Source organism: Rhamphochromis sp. 'chilingali', assembly GCF_963969265.1.
Source record: "Rhamphochromis sp. 'chilingali' genome assembly, chromosome: 4".
NCBI classification, from domain to species: domain Eukaryota; kingdom Metazoa; phylum Chordata; class Actinopteri; order Cichliformes; family Cichlidae; genus Rhamphochromis; species Rhamphochromis sp. 'chilingali'.
Window position 1 is genome coordinate 47501 of NC_137948.1, and position 19634 is coordinate 67134.

The 19634-nt window shown below is 41.3% G+C and overlaps 3 protein-coding genes across 4 annotated transcripts in view; all 3 read left to right on the top strand.

Annotated features, from left to right (window-relative positions):
* LOC308395840 (uncharacterized protein) overlaps positions 1 to 19634 on the top strand; it is a 102111-nt gene that overhangs the window by 18921 nt on the left and 63556 nt on the right. The window lies entirely within an intron of this gene.
* LOC308395772 (uncharacterized protein) lies at positions 5681 to 10278 on the top strand. Its single transcript, XM_080880759.1, has 9 exons — positions 5681 to 5932; positions 6191 to 6499; positions 6586 to 6760; positions 6863 to 6946; positions 7049 to 7194; positions 7391 to 7474; positions 7593 to 7774; positions 8133 to 8357; positions 8443 to 10278. Exons 1-9 carry the CDS (start codon positions 5856 to 5858, stop codon positions 8838 to 8840), a joined length of 1680 nt encoding a protein of 559 aa, XP_080736885.1. The 5' UTR covers positions 5681 to 5855; the 3' UTR covers positions 8841 to 10278.
* On the top strand, positions 13080 to 16314 carry LOC308396030 (uncharacterized protein). The gene is made up of 2 exons (XM_080881089.1): positions 13080 to 13212; positions 13395 to 16314. Exon 2 carries the CDS (start codon positions 13407 to 13409, stop codon positions 16116 to 16118), a length of 2712 nt encoding a protein of 903 aa, XP_080737215.1. The 5' UTR covers positions 13080 to 13212; positions 13395 to 13406; the 3' UTR covers positions 16119 to 16314.

Genomic DNA, 19634 nt, shown 5'->3' on the forward strand with positions numbered 1-19634 from the left:
GCAGCAGCAGTGTGTTACCAGTCGCCAATACTCTCCTCTTTAGTTTGAGAAGTCTCCTTTTGTATTAAATATGCTTTTCCAAAAACGTCTATCTTTGTGTACACGTTGAATGAATGTTAATGGGAGACCAGTTCTTTGGGGGGTTTTTTTGGGGTTTTTTTGTGGACAATCCTTGTCAGTGTTGGAGGAGGACTGTGAAGGACGACCGTTTTGCTCTCCCTGACATTTCGTATTAATGCTGGTCAAGAACAAAAATGAGAATGACACTGCTGGAAGTTATCACATCACTATAGTTTCTTTTAATAAGCACTTTTTAAAACTTTATATATTTATAATGCAAGGTAGCTAATGAGTAGACATACTGAGTTTGTGGGTCTCGTCTTTATGACATGTTTAAAAAAAAAAAAAAGAGAGAGAGAAAAAGATTTGACTGTTTGTCCTCAAACTTTCAGACTCTGCTTTTGTTTCCCCAGCCCCGATTTCTGAGTGAAGGTACGCGTTTCAGGATATTTCATTGAAATATTGCTCTAATATTTTCAGTTTAGTTCTGGCACAAGGCACACAACACAGACACACTGAGCTCGGCCTGAAGAAGGCGAAGGAACGCCGAAACGTCGCGAAGAGCTCAGTAGATGCGCGTAAACCCAAGATGGGCAATTTTTTTGAACTGGGGCCAGGGGTACCACCATCCTGTCCCACGGTGGAGAGTGCATCTCAAGGAACCGGCGATTGCTGGTTCCCTGATCTTTTTTCAACACCCTAACCCTTTACCACAGACGTGGAGTGAGGACCCGCTGTTCACTTTCAGTCAGTACACTGAAAATGAGTTTCATCAGACTAACCACAAATGTACGACAGTCAAGAACTTCTGCAGCTCTGAGCCAAGTTTCCTAAACAGTCTGCAGTATGAGGAGGACGAGGGATTATCTTCCACAACCTAACAGTGTACAGTGACTGATCAGGCAGTACAGTTTTAGGAACCTTTTTAACTGAGGCAGGATGGCATTTTGGTTTTTAATCAGAATCTACCCTTCAGCCAGAATTCATTTAAAGAGCTGTGGGAACATCTACCTGTGACTGAATCTCTGTCCGTCAGTTTGGACACTACCTCAACCGTGAACAGCATTGTTTTTATACTTGGATCTGTTGTGCCAAAGTAGGTAGTTTCCCCTGTGCTGGGAGCACGCAGGAAGTACTGATGTTTTCATTTTGTGAAAAAGTGAAAAATTAGTATCGTTACATTACCATTCAGTTTGAGGGTTACAACAGAAAATTATGTTATTTATATATATATATATATATATATATATATATATATATATATATATATATATATTATATATATATATATATATATATTTTATATATATATATATATATATATATATATTATTATATATATATATATTATTATATATTATTATATATTTATTGGAAAAGCCGACGTAGGACAGTTTTCCAATTTCATTGTACTACTGTACTATGTATGACTGTGAAATGACAATAAAGAGTTATCTTATCTTTTCTCATCTCACGGGGTATCAGATGGGATTATTTTAATAAAACATTAACATTTTGGCTGATAACTATTTTTATTCTCCTGTAACTTTACTCTAAAAAGAGCTAAATCCTCTAAAGTTTCAGGAGTAATGCGTCATAATAAGAAGTGTTTGTGAATGAAAAATCAGCAATGTGGGATACTGTTTGTCCGTGATTTACACAGGGGGAACAAATTGTGGCAGGATCAGCCTGATATTATTTGTATCCCACTATAACTTCGTTGTATAAAGAGCTAACTTCTCAAAAATGTCAGGAGTAGTTAGTCATTATGAGAAGTGTTTGTAAACTAAAAATCAACAATGTGGGATACTGTTTGTCCGTGATTTGGACAGTCCAGCGTGTGCTCCGGACGCAGGGGAAACAAATTCTGTCGGGGATACCTAGTTTGGCAGGACACCTGTCCGAGTATCAGGTGAACTGAACTTATGGTAAGAAGTTATGACCTGCAGTCTATCTGGGTCAGATATAAACCAATTTTAGGTGGAGTTTATTTTTGTTATGCTGACTTTTTACAGTCAGTTACAATACCTAGCTAGCATGATGGAGTTTCCATACAGCTGGGCGGGTGCTTTGATGTTACTGATACCATAGTGAACTGTATTTTATTCATAAGGTTAGTTAGTAGAGTTGCCTGTAAAAAAGACGGAATCAACCCTCATTCAGAGAAAATATCACGCGTTTTGTATTAAGGTGAAAAGGAACACAGTTTGTCCCGGACTTCAGCTAGAATGGAAAAAAAGACACAAAGCTAGATTTATTCTGTCTTTACGCTGTCAGCTGCCTCTTCTCCTCTCACTCTCCCCCCTCTCGCTCCTGTTGCTACTTCAACGGCTTTTCTCGTGTTTATTTATCGCCCACTTTGCGCCAGAAAGAAGAAACCAGCGGATGTTGCGCTAAACAAGAGCAGCACGTTTAAGCTTGATCAGCTGCTGTTAGAATTTGGAATTTGATATTACTTTCTAGTATCAGCTGATGTTTGCTGGAGCCACAGCTGTAAAAGCTGCTGCTCATGATGGTTTGTATATCTGGTGAGAGGGAAACATGAAGATGAATCCAGGAGATGTCCTTACTGAATCATCAGAGCTGGACAGGTGATGGAGAAAGGTTTACCTTTTAGGTGACAGGAATGAGTTGAAGGAAAGTTATGAGCTGTTTCTGAGAGACAAATAACACCATTATTATGTTGCCAAATGATGTTATAACACCATAACATCATTTGGCACACTGACTTCTGAGGACATTTTAAATGGCACTCGCCATCAGAAAGGTTGCCTACCCCTGGTCTAGAAGAACAAAGTAAACTTCGGGAGAACGGACCAGTTAGTTTTAACAGCTCTTAAAGTAACATGAGAAACATTTTTCACCAAGAAATTCAGTTCAGTGGGTGGGTCAATGGGTCGTTCAGTGGGTCGTTTAGTGGGTTGTTCAGTAAGTGGGAAAAGTGGGCCTTTCATTTTGTCATTCAGTAGGCAAAAGGGGGTGGGGTGGGGGTGGATTCCTATTCCCACATATGTAACAAACTTGATTCAAACACTCAAAGTTAAACAAAAGAAGTTCTCATCACCTTAATATGTTCAAGTGCATAGTGTGGAGGACGTACTAAGGCCTCGAGGCACTCAGATGTAAAACCCAATATTGGTGAGGGTTTTTTAAATTTGTAAATTGGTGAGATTTGACCCGGCAACGACAGGAAGGTTACATACACAGCAAATGTCTTACACACACACACAACCAGACAGGCATGCACACAGAATGCTTAACAGTTAAAACTGAAATGCATGAACCCATCTCTCTTTGGCATGTTTATAATGCTTTTCCACAATGAGAGAGAAAGCAAAAAGAGACAGGAGCCAAAACCATCAGGTGGTGTACAGTACTGAAAAAGAACAACAGAAGGAGTATTTTCAGCGTGTGTTATTACGAGTGTTAAATGGGAATACTCTCAGTGGTGCCTCTGTAGAAGGTGCTCATAACCACACACAGGCACACACACATGATTAAACAATAAATGAAAAAAAACACACTAAAAGAGTTCAGAAGTGAGAAATCTATGAGCTGAATGTTCATAAACTGTTCATACATACAGTTATAGGTACATGAACATTTACCTATAACTGTAACTTGTGTTTCAGTGCTGCAGCCTATGACCTGCTTGACTTCCAGGTGTGAGAACCTGCAAATGTCCAGAGTCAGGAGAGACTGGGGGACCCACTTTAGCAGGGTCATCTGTGTTGGCTTTGGGACCCTTGATGATACAGGGGGACACAGTCACAAGCGCCTAAGGAAGAGTATGAGCAGGAACCAGCACCAGCTGAGAGATGGCCAATATGTAGACAGACTGTTCCCTCTTTGTGAAGGACTGATAGAAAAGTTTAAAATATATATATATATATATATATATATATTTTAAACTTTATATATATATATATTCATATATATATTCATATATATATATATATATATATATATATATATATATATATACATATATATATATATATATATATATATATATATATATATATATATATATATATATGAATATCGATGAATGTGTGTTGTTGCTATACAGCCTGGTTATATGTGCCCCTTTTTTTACTTTGAGCACCACCTTCTTTAAAGACTGCTGCACAGCAATAGCCGGCTTTAATTTTTACAATTTATATATATTTATATATATATATATATATATATATATATATACACACATACACACACACAAAGTAACACTCGGGAGAATGGACTAGTTAGTTTTAACAGCTCTTAAAGTAACATGAGAAACATTTTTCACCAAGAAATTCAGTTCAGTGGGTGGGTCAATGGGTCGTTCAGTGGGTCGTTTAGTGGGTTGTTCAGTAAGTGGGAAAAGTGGGCCTTTCATTTTGTCATTCAGTAGGCAAAAGGGGGTGGGGTGGGGGTGGATTCCTATTCCCACATATGTAACAAACTTGATTCAAACACTCAAAGTTAAACAAAAGAAGTTCTCATCACCTTAATATGTTCAAGTGCATAGTGTGGAGGACGTACTAAGGCCTTGAGGCACTCAGATGTAAAACCCAATATTGGTGAGGGTTTTTTAAATTTGTAAATTGGTGAGATTTGACCCGGCAACGACAGGAAGGTTACATACACAGCAAATGTCTTACACACACACACAACCAGACAGGCATGCACACAGAATGCTTAACAGTTAAAACTGAAATGCATGAACCCATCTCTCTTTGGCATGTTTATAATGCTTTTCCACAATGAGAGAGAAAGCAAAAAGAGACAGGAGCCAAAACCATCAGGTGGTGTACAGTACTGAAAAAGAACAACAGAAGGAGTATTTTCAGCGTGTGTTATTACGAGTGTTAAATGGGAATACTCTCAGTGGTGCCTCTGTAGAAGGTGCTCATAACCACACACAGGCACACACACATGATTAAACAATAAATGAAAAAAAACACACTAAAAGAGTTCAGAAGTGAGAAATCTATGAGCTGAATGTTCATAAACTGTTCATACATACAGTTATAGGTACATGAACATTTACCTATAACTGTAACTTGTGTTTCAGTGCTGCAGCCTATGACCTGCTTGACTTCCAGGTGTGAGAACCTGCAAATGTCCAGAGTCAGGAGAGACTGGGGGACCCACTTTAGCAGGGTCATCTGTGTTGGCTTTGGGACCCTTGATGATACAGGGGGACACAGTCACAAGCGCCTAAGGAAGAGTATGAGCAGGAACCAGCACCAGCTGAGAGATGGCCAATATGTAGACAGACTGTTCCCTCTTTGTGAAGGACTGATAGAAAAGTTTAAAAAAAAAAAAAAAAAATATATATATATATATATATATATATATATATATATATATATATATATATATATATACCGATGAATGTGTGTTGTTGCTATACAGCCTGGTTATATGTGCCCCTTTTTTTACTTTGAGCACCACCTTCTTTAAAGACTGCTGCACAGCAATAGTTAATTTTTACAATTTTTATATATATATATATATATATATATATATATATATATATATATATATATATATACATACACACACACACACACAAAGTAACACTCGGGAGAATGGACTAGTTAGTTTTAACAGCTCTTAAAGTAACATGAGAAACATTTTTCACCAAGAAATTCAGTTCAGTGGGTGGGTCAATGGGTCGTTCAGTGGGTCGTTTAGTGGGTTGTTCAGTAGGTGATAAAAGTGGGCCTGTCATTTTGTCATTCAGTGGGCAAAAGGGGATGGGGAAGCATACAGCTACAAGGACATAAATGTAGCCAACTTGTGATATGCTATTGCCACTCTGTTTCCGCAGGACACTGAGAGAGAGAAAGACGACAACAGAAGACAACGGTTCAATTTTAATGTAAGTACTGTTTGTTGGGCTTTTAAGTGGTTGAACATGTAAAACTTGCATGTGCCATTCTCCTCATTTTTAAAATTTAAAACTTGTTTTAAAACTTTTTTTTCTTTAAGTTTTTTTGGGGGGGTGGGATGGAAGCAAAGTTTGTGTGTGGATGTATTGTTGTTGTTCTTTGTTTGTTTTCTCATACTATCAAAATAAACTAAATTGATATGCAGTTTTTCTCTCTCACTTTCTGCCTCTCACTCTTTGTATTTACAGTGCAAACAAGATGGAGAGAAACATTGTCTACTGCCTGCTTTGTAAAAAGCCGCAACAGTCCATTCGCACACACCTGAGCAGAGTGTGCCTGAAAGACTGCACACCACAGAAATGTGAGGAAGAAGCTTCCAGAGCCATTGCTTCACAGAAGCTGTTTTCTAATGAAGGTAGAGTCTGGAACTTCTCAGAGCTCCAGGAGTACTGCAAGGATGAAGAATCTTGCATTAAACTCTGCACTCGCCTTCAAACACGTGGATTTATCATCACGAACAGTCCCCAAGCGTTTTCGACAGTTGTGCCAACAGCGAGGTATGATGACCTTATTGCCACTTCCACATATTGGATGACACATACAAACTTTCAATAATGTCTTACCTCTGTCACATTTGCAATAGGTCTGATAAGAAGGAAATTCTTGCCGTGGCCAAGAAGGATATTGAATATTTCCACACAAGACTTTCTGGCGGTGATTGCATCCCCACATTTGCAATGACTACCTTCAGACAGTACTGTGAGGCCATCCTGATTTTACAACATGGACTGACAGCAAATGCTGTTCAAGAACTTTGTGTAAGTGCACCACCAACAACAAAAGTGCACGATAAGTGAAATGACAGCTGATGTAAGTCTGTATTTCTTTAAGCTCCAACACCTTTTTTTTTACATACACAGGTAGAGGACTGGATGGCGCGGAAAGCAGTAGCTGATGGTGTTGAGCTGAGTGGTAACTTGAAGATAACCAGCCAGGAAGAACAAGTAAGTCATTCATTCTCAGCAGCGACTCTCTTCTTGCTCTATAGGCACCTTGTGAATTGATTTTATGAGATATTTAACATTGATTCCTTTTTTTCTCTGCAGTTGTTGGACTGCTATTTTAGGAACATCCGTCCAGTGTCCTTGGAAAATCAAATTGCTGGCAGCGATGACAGGGGCAAGTTCTTCCTAGGAGAATGTGGGGTCCCACTGTCCAACCCATCATTAGATGTAAAACGCCTGAGAGCGAGGTGAGTGCTTGACCTAACTGGATCAATAGCATATTAAGAAAGATTTGTTTCTTTGATCTGACAGAGAAACCCTAACCCTGGACTCATAACAGTCAGCCACATATGTTGCTGTATGTCAGAGATGTTCGCCCCTTGTATTTTGGTTTTTTCATCTCTCTGGGCTCTCTAATTAATTTGCATGCATTAAAAACCACAGATACCTGAGCACTGAACCTGGGGATGCTATGGCTGAGTCAGCATCAAGCTCAGTAGGAGGACTACCGACACCAGGACAGGCCAGGTACACTTTTTTTTTAAAAATATCACACACTACCACAAGTCAACCTGTGTTACACGTTTCCACATTTAAAAACTTTTGATGGATTTGATGCATCCCCTCCTCTACACCTTTCATGTAGCACATCATCTACGCACCTGCCACTCCAAGAATGGGATGCCTTCCTCCAGGCCTTCCCGGTCACCCTGAATGGAGAGCCACCATCCAAACGGCAGTGTGTACAGGCTGGCTTTCCACAGCACAGACACCACTACAAGAAATGGAGGGATATTCAGCTGAAGAAAAGAGTTGGGTACATTCTCGGTAAGGCCTGGGCATGTCATGTTAATGGAGCTGCTTCTGTTGCATTGCTTTGTTTGTTTTGTATGTATTTCAGAATGAAAATACTTTAATAATCTCTAAGAAAATTATGTGGGTTACACTTGTGTAGAGACAATAGCAGTAACAGTCTGAACTAATTAAATAATACAATACATGTAAGTATAACCCACTCAATGTTGTACACCCAAATATACACAGATAGCTCAATTATAAATATAAGGAATATTTTAAGGTACAAATACGTGATTGACTAAAATGCATATGGTTGATTTTTCATTTTTAAGCCGCAATAATCACTTGCATTATTTCTTGTACGTCGCTTTGTGACCACTTCATTTAGGTCAGTCAGTTGGCAGAAGAGGAAACCCACCTCAGCCTGCACGTGTGCAGATGGCTTTGGACAAGGAGAAATGGCACACCAACAAGCCCACTGTCAATGCCATCTTGCAGGCCTGGGTTGTTCCGCAGCCCAGTATACAAGACAACCAGTCCCTCATGTCTTCGATTGCAGAGCAGAAGTGGAAGGGCCTGGCTTTGCAAGACTTCGGGGAACGGAAGGGCAAAGGTAAAATGCACACAACATTTAGACAAATTGCAAGTGAACGTTTCTAAGAGCCCTGTCATGACCGATGGTCTCTTTCAACTTACAGGTGTGATCGCACTTATGCCTTTCCACAAAGGGGATATAGTGTGCGATTACCACGGGACATATATCACTGAAGCAGAAGGGAAACGGAGGCCCCAGTCGGGGTATCTGTTCTTCTTCAGGGACGAGTGTGACCGAGGGATGTGCATCGATGCCACTGCATTCCCCTGTGCCTGTCATCCCGACATTGACACCTATGGGAGGCGAATGAACCATTCCCGAAAAAATCCAAACATCAAGCCCCAGAAGTTTACAATGAACTTCCCTGCAGGACCTCAGGAGACAATACTTTTCATTGCCCTGAAGGACATCGCAGTTGGTGAGGAGGTGTTATGGGACTACGGAGTAACTCGGAAATCTTATGGTGGTGAAGGGGAAGACTTGGAGTGGCTGGACAGCTGACTTTCATTTTATCTGTTCTTTTCCTATTCTCTTTGCATGGGCTTTTTTATGTAGTGATTTTATTCTTAAAAAACACAGCTGTTTTTACATTGTCTTGCATGTAATTTAAATGTGGTTTGAGGGTTTTTTGTTTTGTTTTGTTTTGTTTTAATTTACGTATTGAAATAAAGTGTGATGTTTCCAAATTTCACTCTGCTTCATATTGTATTATTTACGTTCACTGTTTCGTGTTTTATTGTGAAAGTCTTGTGTTTCCATGTTCAGGTGTCTGGTTTTGCTTCCACTGTGGCTCCATTTTAATTTCTCATTTGTGTTCCCCGCGTCTTGACGCCTCCTGAAGAGCATGATGATTAACATAGCCAAGGTGATTATGAAACACGTCAGGTTTACAGATGAATAATAACAATAATAATAATAAATGTGAGATACTAGCTCTACATGAGTGTCTCCTGCAGTTAATATGTAATACACAGATGAAAGATGAGGTGAGATATCTAGGCATTATCTCTTGTCATTTGAAAGATTAACTACTAACAGAAAATAAGAATATCTCAATAATAGACTTAGAATTTTCTATCCTAAGCCAATTTTAAACAGGTGCCTGCAGATTCTTTGGGAGAATTTGGACAGTCTGTCTGACATCTGCATTGACTCATATTTGTTTAACAGCCCGGGTCTGCGCTCAGGTGTCGCACTTTGGATAAATAAGATAAATAAGGAGACCAAGGCCCTGTACAGGCTCTTGGTAAATGCATTGAGGAAATTAATGACTGGTTGTGCCACAATTTTCTCCAGCTAAACAAAAACAAAACTGAGGTAATAGTCTTTGGCGCCAAAGAAAAACGATTACAGGTCACCAGAGAACTTCAATCTATACATCTAAAAACCACAAACCAGGCGAGAAATTTGGGTGTAGTGATGGATGCAGACCTAAACTTGAAAAAGAAAAGAAAAACACATTAAGACAATAACAAAGTCAGCTTACTATCACCTCAAGAATATTTCAAGGATAAAAGATCTGATGTCTCAACAGGACCTGGAAAAACTAGTCCATGCATTCATCTTTAGTAGGCTTGATTACTGTAACAGCATCTTTACAGGTCTACCTAAAAAATCAGTCAGACAACTACAGCTCATTCAGAACTCTGCTGCTCGAGTCCTCACTAAGACCAAAAAAGTGGACCACATCAGTCCAGCTCTGAGGTCTTTACACTGGCTGCCTGTCCGTCAGAGGATAGACTTTAAAGTTCTGATGCTGATCTGTTTTGATTTTATATACTGTTTTGTTTGTTTGTTTGTTAATTAGTTAGTTTGTTTCTTTGCTTGTTTTAATCTATTTTAAATCATGCTTTTTATTTGTTTTTGTTTCTAATGTCTCTGTAAAGCACTTTGAATCACCTTGTTGTTGAATTGTGCTATACAAATAAATTTGCCTTGCCTTGCCTTGAGGAACTGCCCCGGTCTTTATTTATAATTCAGTGAGCGTTTGTTCCTTAGATTGGAATGTGGAGGTGTGTGTGTGTGTGACAGACAGACAGAGAGAGAGAGAGAGAGAGAGAGAGTGTGTGTGACACTTGCTGTGTATTTAAAAAACAAACGCTCAAACAAACCAAAGAGAAAAAGCTTACATGTTTTCAGTTTTCAGTTTTATTTGTCATATGCAAGTTAGCACAGGGTCAACATTGCAATGAAATGTGTTTGACGAGCAGCAGTCACTCAGCAGCTTGATACAGTAGGAGAAAATATAGGAAAATAAAATAATAAGAAAATAGAAAAATAGTAAGGAGCAAAATATTAGAGAGACATGGTAAAAGAGAAAAGATGACTAAATATATATGTATCTATAAATATATGTACACTAGTGATTAAATAAGAAAATCTTGAAAAGAAATATGACGGGAGGGCAGATGGGATATTGCACAGGAATGAGCAGCAGAAAATTACAGTATTGCACTTTTAAATATAAATATCAATGACAATAAAGTGGAGTGACCAGTGCGGATTAAACATTACATGTATTATGAAACAGATGGTTTGGCGACAGTGGTCCAGGTAAATGCTACATGGACACCTGATCAGAGGACAAGGGCTTAAAAGGTGTCTGTGTGTCTGTATGTTTATATAATTGTACATATGGAGGAAAAATTTCCTAAAACCATACTTGAAATCATAACTAATGCACTTTATAAAATAAATACCTAAAGGTTTTTCAGAAATTATTACATAGAATAACATTTGGGACGTTCAGTGGATGTCGTTCACTGGCTCATTCAGTCAGTGTCGTTGAGTGGGTGTCGTTCACTGGCTCATTCAATGAGTCGTTCAATGGCTCATTCAGTGAGTGTCGTTCAGTGGGTGTCGTTCACTGGCTCATGCAGTCAGTGTCTGTTAAGAAATATAGTCTAAAACACTTCTTCAGTAAAGACTCAGAGAAGAGAAACTTCTTGCTAGCAAAAGTGCAGTCTCCAGAACTGAGAATAAGACAAGGTACGACCTCTCTCATGCTCCTAGGATGTGGGGGTGAACATCCTAAAATGTTACAGACCTCCTAGGATGAGACATTCTTTCAATATGCCACCAACTATATACTTGTATATTTATTATTTATATATTTACCATATACTTCTACACACAAATGATTACATGCAGCATTCTACCATATGCAAACTTATATCATTAGCACTTAGACCCCCGGAGAGCAGTCATTTTGGTTTTCTACCTTAGACCCCTGCGGAGTCATCATTTTGCGTTTCTACCTTTAAAAGCCGGAGAGCAGTCAGTCAAATGCTGGAGTCGTTCATATGTATATTAGGTCGTTACCTAGGAATTCTGGAGGGAGGGGAGTGGGGGTGAGTGATTGAGGGGGTGGGGGAGTGGAGTGTTGCATGATGTCTTGGAAGCGGTTTCGTGCCATAGTTCCAATTATCTGTGGGTTTCCCAGGTTTGCTGACCAGCAGTCATTTACCGATGGAACCCTGTAAACCCCCTGCAAGATGACAATTGCAATAAATGCCATTAGTTCAGGGAGGTCCATGAACCAATGAACATGCTCCATGCACCACTCAGCAGGCCATTTGTAAATATGTGTACAAATGGTTGGTTTTTTGTACTGTTTTCATCAATAAATGTCAGCAACAAAGGACATACACCCATGTGTGTTGATTTCTCCCTAAGATGGCAAACTGAAACACTGAAACACTCCACTCCCCCACCCCCTCAATCACTCAGTGAGTGATTGAGGGGGTGGGGGAGCTGCTAAAAGCGGTGAGCTTCCTTTTGTGTTTCATCTTGATGCATTCTCAATCATCCAGGGAAACAAATCTCCAAAAGTCACCAACTTGGAGTGTTTCAGTTTGCCATCTTAGGGAGAAATCAACACACATGGGTGTATGTCCTTTGTTGCTGACATTTATTGATGAAAACAGTACAAAAAACCAACCATTTGTACACATATTTACAAATGGCCTGCTGAGTGGTACATGGAGCAAGTTTTGGGTGGCTTGCGACCTAAAATCCAAGTACACAGATGCAAAAAAAATCAGGCCACTGTGCGATGTGTTCACTGCTACAGGTACACATGTGGGAAATGCAGACGACAGATACCGTGGCAGTGCCAGGATTGTGAGTGATTGCTGAAAATGTTGAAATGTACTCACTCACTTTTTATCATTATTTGTAAATATGTGTACAAATGGTTGGTTTTTTGTACTGTTTTCATCAATAAATGTCAGCAACAAAGGACATACAAAGGACGTGTTGATTTCTCCCTAAGATGGCAAACTGAAACACTCCACTCCCCCACCCCCTCAATCACTCACCCCCACTCCCCTCCCTCCAGAATTCCTAGGTAACGACCTAATATACATATGAACGACTCCAGCATTTGACTGACTGCTCTCCGGCTTTTAAAGGTAGAAACGCAAAATGATGACTCCGCGGTCAATTTAGCCAATTTAGCTTCCACTTCCACCATTTGACTGCTCTCGGGTTTTATAGGTAGAAAGGTAGAAGCCTGGGGATGCTAGTGTTAAAAGATTATACTGACTACTAAGCACAATTTTCCTAATAACAGTGTTGTTGAGTGGGTGTCGTTCACTGGCTCATTCAGTCAGTGTCGTTGAGTGGGTTATTCAGTGAGTGTCGTTCAGGGGTTGTCGTTCACTGGCTCATTCACTGAACGACATTCATTTCCTATGGCGGCAACTTTTGACTGGACCCTATATAAGGGGAGGAGTGCTCAGCTCAGTCATTCATGCCCTGAAACTCAGAGGAGCAGTGTCTCTGGATTTATGACCACAGCGTCTTGGTTAACTAAGACACACAACTTTTCTTTTTTTATCTGCTGTCTTGAAAGACTGTATTTACAATACAGGTAATATTTTTGGCATATTCTTAACTGTTGCAAATTGCTCTTTCCTGTTCTTTACTTACTTGATTTTAATGTGTTTTACTTACATGATTACACTTTTTTTGTCTTTCCTGGTTTAACAGTTTTTCAGTTACATTGTTTCACTTCTTTTTTACTTACCTGATTATACTTTCTGTTCTTTCCAGAACACAACAGCCATGGAGGACGTTGGTGTCGAAAACATGAAGGGTTTGGCGGATGCTTTCGCCAGATCTAAAAGCGTTGAGGATTTCCTCCTGGACCCCAACATTTTCATTCCATTGCAGGCAACGACAGTTGAGGATCCAACGAGACGTGTTTGGAGTAAATTTGATTACGACGGAGTGGTGGTTGAACTAAAAAACTTGGAAGGCCTGCATATACCCTTTTCTAGGTTGAACATGGCACCCTTCAAAATGCACCAGCTGAAAAACTCCTGGCACACCATAAAGAAACACTTTGACCTTAGTAAGTTGTCTGTGGAGGGCTTAAAAGTGCTGCGAAAGGTAAGAGGCTTTGATTTTGCCTACCTGGACGGGGGATTCAAGTTAGAAGCTATAGTAATTCCCAAGTCCCTTGTGGTGGTGGACAGAGTCTGTAAAATGGCTGACTATTTACCAAGACACACGGTGGACCTTGTTAATGGCATCTTAACAAAATTTGTTGAGTTGCTCAAAGACCTTCCACTGGAAGACCTGAGCAGACCCACGCTGCAGAAGACCATCATTCACAACAAGGGGAGCATGAACGTATTGCCGCAGGATCAAACGTTCGTACTCTCCAAACTGGATGAAGCGAAGAGGATGTTGCCGGAGCATCCAACATTGGAAGTCCGGTTCTTTGTCTATAAATTTGGACAAAAGACAAGGGACCCCTTTCATTTGTGGGAAGTAGCTGACCCTGACGAGGTTGTGCGATGTTCTCTGCACGTGGCCTGCAACCTCATACCACTGGACCCTCACACCACACTTTTCTGGTCAAGAGCAGGACTGGAAAGGATGTTTGGACCCAGAGCTAGGCTCTTCACGTCCATGTCCATGCACGAGTGTGTTAACGTGCAGACAGAACTTGACCAGCACCCACCGGACATCTTGCCAGCTTTGGCAGAGATTGCCACTAGGCCTAACGTCACCTTCTGGCAAGTTTATGTGGACAGCCCACACACTCATTATATGTCCACATTCCGGCACCCCATTAGTGGATTGATCGTCACTGGTGGCCTCGGCCACCCGAATTACGTTCAGGCGGTGGCCACCAGAGCTGAGGACTACTACATCCACATGATGGACTTGGCCAGGAAGGCAGCAGGTAATTATAACCTGAGAATAGAGATCGTGGAGGGGATAGAAGGGAAGGAACTGGCAGACTTTACAGACATTGTTTATGCATGCTCATTCTTCGACTTGAGTGCATTACATAAGTGCCTGACGGACTTCCCCCTCGTTGTACCCTTTAAACGGGAACAGGAACAGCCAAGCGTGAATGAAATACTGTCTCGCTGTCTAAAGTATATGGCTGACCAGCTCCGGCAACTTGGGGAGAAGCACACAGGCAAAGGCGGCTTTCTCCCAGTGTGGAAGGCATTCCAGCTGGAGCTTGCGCTGGAGGAGGCATTATACGGGCACCCCTTGTCCAACATGGACAGACAGTACTCTGCAGCACTCGGGACCAGCTCGCTGCACGAATTCAGTGCAACCAACATGCGGGGCTTCATGGGCCTGGGTGCAGCAACTGGTGCAGCTGTTGACGACTGCCCACCTCCTCTGGCACACTGGACAAGGGACACACTCCAGATGAAAAGAATCGAGAGGCTATTTGCTCTCACATTGACTCTCGAGTGCGAGCCTTCCGTGCTGGGACCTGAGCTTGTGAAACTCCTGCTGAAAGACCTCTTCAGGAGGAACGACGGCATCTTCATCTCAGAGCTGCAAGGGGAAAAATGCCCAGAGAATCTAAAGGGACACATTAATCTGGCTGCACTGACGGAGAACCTGGCCACCAGAGACTCCTTCCCGACCCCATTCACCTTTGCCCGGGCGAGGAAGCTTGTTGAAGGGGAAGGGAAGAATGTACAAGAATGCCTGAGAGCAGGATTCCTTGAGCTGAAGGTCAGGTGGTTCCCAGACATTAAGTACCGCGACATAAAGGGAACAAGGAGGGCTTCTTGGAACTTGATTGATTATGTAGAGATACATAATGAAGACAGGGAGCCTTCCATCGAGTCCCAGGCCATGGCCATAGTGGGAGATGTGGCCATGGAGATGGAGCGCCGTGGACTGTGCTACGCCAGGACCCTTGAAAGGTACAGAGAGCATGGAATGCCATGGCTGGCGCAAGTGATGAAGAGGATTCCGGGGAAGACTGAAAAACACACACGGAACAAGGTCTTGGTGCTGGTCAGCTCAGTGGGACTTATCATGAATAAGGATTTTGTGTCATATGAGAAAGTGAAGGACCTACTCCTGGAGCTGAAGATGACACAGGCAGAGCTCCAAAAGTACAGGATCCTTTCAACGTCAGTCTGTGAAAAGGTTTTCGGCTTCACTCTCTATAAGCTCCACTATGACATTCTTTATCGAATGGGGAACCCAAAACCCCATGCGGAGAAAAAGTTGCCTCCAGATCTCCCCCTGGAGATGGAGGAAGAGGATGCACCTGTACTTGAAGAGGATGAGGAACCTGACCTATTGCAGACGAGAGCTGTGTACATGCCCGCTCAAACCAGCAGACACTGGACACAGCAGGAAGAGGGATTTATCAACCTTGATCCAACAATCTCCACTGGCGTGGCGTACAAGGAGTATGTCGGACAATGCAAAGCAGCAAGACTACCTGCAAGGTCGTACAAGGGCTTTGGGAGAAAGCGAAGAGACCTTCTCAGGGATGCATAGGCATACAAGCTGATTTCCTGTTCTAATCATGTCCTTTCTTTATTTTGACTTTATGCTTAGAACTAGCACAGTAGGACATATTTGTTTATCTTTTGAATCCACTTTAAGACAAGTGTGAATTTGATTTCTGTTGTAGTTGATCTTGAAGAAGTGTGATCTCAGTTCATTTTGTGGTGTTCACAAGTTCCAGTGTAAATAGAGGTATTTAAAATAAAAAAAAACCAAAAAAAAAAACCACCCCTCACATGGACTCTGCCTTGACGTGGCGTGAGGGCTTACGTGTCCCTCTGGGACACAACCAAAGAGTCCAGCAGCTGATCAGCGACCAGCTGAACCTCCAGGCCATAACAGTGAAGGACAGAGCAGTATACTTCCTGTCCCTCACCCTCCTGTCACTGCCTGGAGGTTCAGCTGGTCGCTGATCAGGTGTTTCTCTCCCTATCACTATCTCTCTCTCCAGGGCGGAACTGATTACGGGTTTACGCCCTCGGGCCAGCTCTCGGAGGAAGAAACACCTGTGCCTCGTCAGTGTGGATTGCATTTAAGCCAGGAAACAACGGTTGTTTTTCGCTGGATTTGTAAGAATCGCGTAAGTGAAATTCTAGCAAGTGTTTTTCCGTGTCGTTGTGTGTTTGAAACTAACAAGCGTTTCCTTATGCGCAGACCCTCTGGACTGTTTTCCCTGGTGTTCCCTGAGTGGCGAGTGTTCGAGTGGATTCCTGTGATTGTTTGGAGAGAAACGAGAGTTTTCCCCTGGATTTCCCCCCGGAGCCATGCCCGTTTCACCTTTTGTATATACACTTGTTGGACACTGTACGTTAATAAATTCTCTTGTGTGCATCCATCCCCGGAGTGCAGCGCGTGACTCCAAGTTGCACACCGTGACGCCTTCCCCACAAAGTTACCTGAATACATACCTGTTCACCAAGCACACACCTACCTACATACTTACCTGGTCGTAGCGAATACTCACCTGAATACTGTGCAAATGTTGAATAATGAAAATTAAAACAATTTGATCAACGTTTGTTGTTACTATTTATTAAATTTTATTTTCAGTTGTTCATGACGGGACAAACAGTGTTGGGGGAAAGAGAAAGATGAGAGAGATGAGAGAGAAAGATGAAGGAACAGAAAAACTGGGCAACAGGGACAGTGAGAAAGGACACAAAAGAAAAAAAAATCTCCCGTTTTTGGTTCACATTAACTTAAATAGATATTTTTTTGAAGAACATTTGATTTTTTGAAAGACAATTTAAAAAAGAGGAAAAGAAAAAAAGACTGGACGCCATGGAAAACGGCTGGACTGTGGTGCGCTATGGCCGCCGGCGCCAACGTGACCGCCAAGTGTTCTGGGACGGGTACGGGTACGCTCCTTTTCCTCTCGGAGAAGGGATTATCTTCCACAACCTAACCCTAACAGTGTACAGTGACTGATCAGGCAGTACAGTTTTAGGAACCTTTTTAACTGAGGCAGGATGGCATTTTGGTTTTTAATCAGAATCTACCCTTCAGCCAGAATTCATTTAAAGAGCTGTGGGAACAGCTACCTGTGACTGAATCTCTGTCCGTCAGTTTGGACACTACCTCAACCGTGAACAGCAATACAACGGGTCATGATGAAACCTGGAGGCCAGATGACACCATGGAGATGTTTCAGATCATCAATGAGCAGCAATTAGCTGAAAACTTTGGTGAAAATCTCTTTGAGCTGCCAAATGACATTTTGCAAAAAGACGGCATTACACCTGCAGCCTCCACTGTTCCGGTTACGACAGATTACCCTGGCGAATGTGGGTTTCAGCTGAGATTCCAAAAGTCTGGAACAGCAAAATCAGTGACTTCAACTTGGTGGGGAAAATGCAAAGCAAACGTGTGGTCGCAAATTTTGAAGCCACCCTGATAACCTTCTCCCACCAACGATGTGGAGATCCAAGCCTTTTAGATCCAGTTAAAATCAAGACACTTAAAACGATGATAAATGCAAAGACTGGTAACAGCGCAAAGAACCATAAAGCAAGAGAATTTTTAAAAAACTATGAGAAATAAACTAGGCTCTGCCCATGACTCAATCTTTGCCTCTCTTCCTACCTCATCTCCTCTAACTCCATCTGCTGTCCATCTGAGAAAAAGGCACAATTTGCTATTGCATTAGTCTATTATTTAAATTGTCCACATTTAACAATTCTTCACCTAATCCACAATAAAGTAATGATAAAAACTGTTATGGAACCTAGAAATTGTATTTGTTATTGTTTTTATACTTGGATCTGTTGTGCCAAAGTAGGTATCCCCGACAGAATTTGTTTCCCCTGTGCTGGGAGCACGCAGGAAGTACTGATGTTTTCATTTTGTGAAAAATTAGTATCGTTACATTACCATACAACAGAAAATTATATATATATATGGAAAAGCCGACGTAGGACAGTTTTCCAGTTTCATTGTACTACTGTACTATGTATGACTGTGCAATGACATTAAAGAGTTATCTCATCTCACGGGGTATCAGATGGGATTATTTTAATAAAACATTAACATTTTGGCTGATAACTATTTTTATTCTCCTGTAACTTTACTCTAAAAAGAGCTAAATCCTCTAAAGTTTCAGGAGTAATGCGTCATAATAAGAAGTGTTTGTGAATGAAAAATCAGCAATGTGGGATACTGTTTGTCCGTGATTTACACAGGGGGAACAAATTGTGGCAGGATCAGCCTGATATTATTTGTATCGCACTATAACTTCGTTGTATAAAGAGCTAACATCTCAAAAATGTCAGGAGTAGTTAGTCATTATGAGAAGTGTTTGTAAAATTTGCCACCGACATCCATGTGATCAACAACAGACACACGTCATTGCCCTTCGTGGTCTAAACCAATCAGAGATAGTCAGGGGCGGGACCTCTGGAAATGTCCTTGGTCCAGCTGAAAGTGCAGGTGGATAGAGAAAGGTGAGTAGCTTGAATGAAGCGATACCGATTCATTAAATCCTGAATTGAATGAATATAAATGTATTTTACCAGAAACGCCAGAGTCTCAGGCTAAAGCTCACAAAACTATTTCAACAACAACCAGCGAATGAGAGCAGGAAACGGTAAACACAGAGCGGACCGGCGCATCAGAATTAGCTTAGCCGCCGTCGGGGCTGAAAGCCAAAAGCTCACTAATTCTGATTCGTCGTGTCTGAATCGTCTTTACGTCTTTTTTGCGCAAGATTCTGGGCTGCAGGTTTTGTCTCTCTTCAACCAAAATTCACTAGGCCAGCAGCAAAAGAAGAACCAAACTATGCTTCACATTTGATAAATATCGTCGTTAATTCCCTATTACTTTTGCTGTTTTGCTTCCAACACGATAAAAACCACAGTTCATGCACAGCTCTCGCTCTGTACTTCAAGAAAAGTTTCCCATCTCAAACATCTGTTTTCCGCATTACTCATTCGCTTATTACCCATCAGTCTACCGTTGTTTACAGCGCTGGCGGCCGCTGTCTTTTCTTTTCTTTGTACTTAAATGACCTCG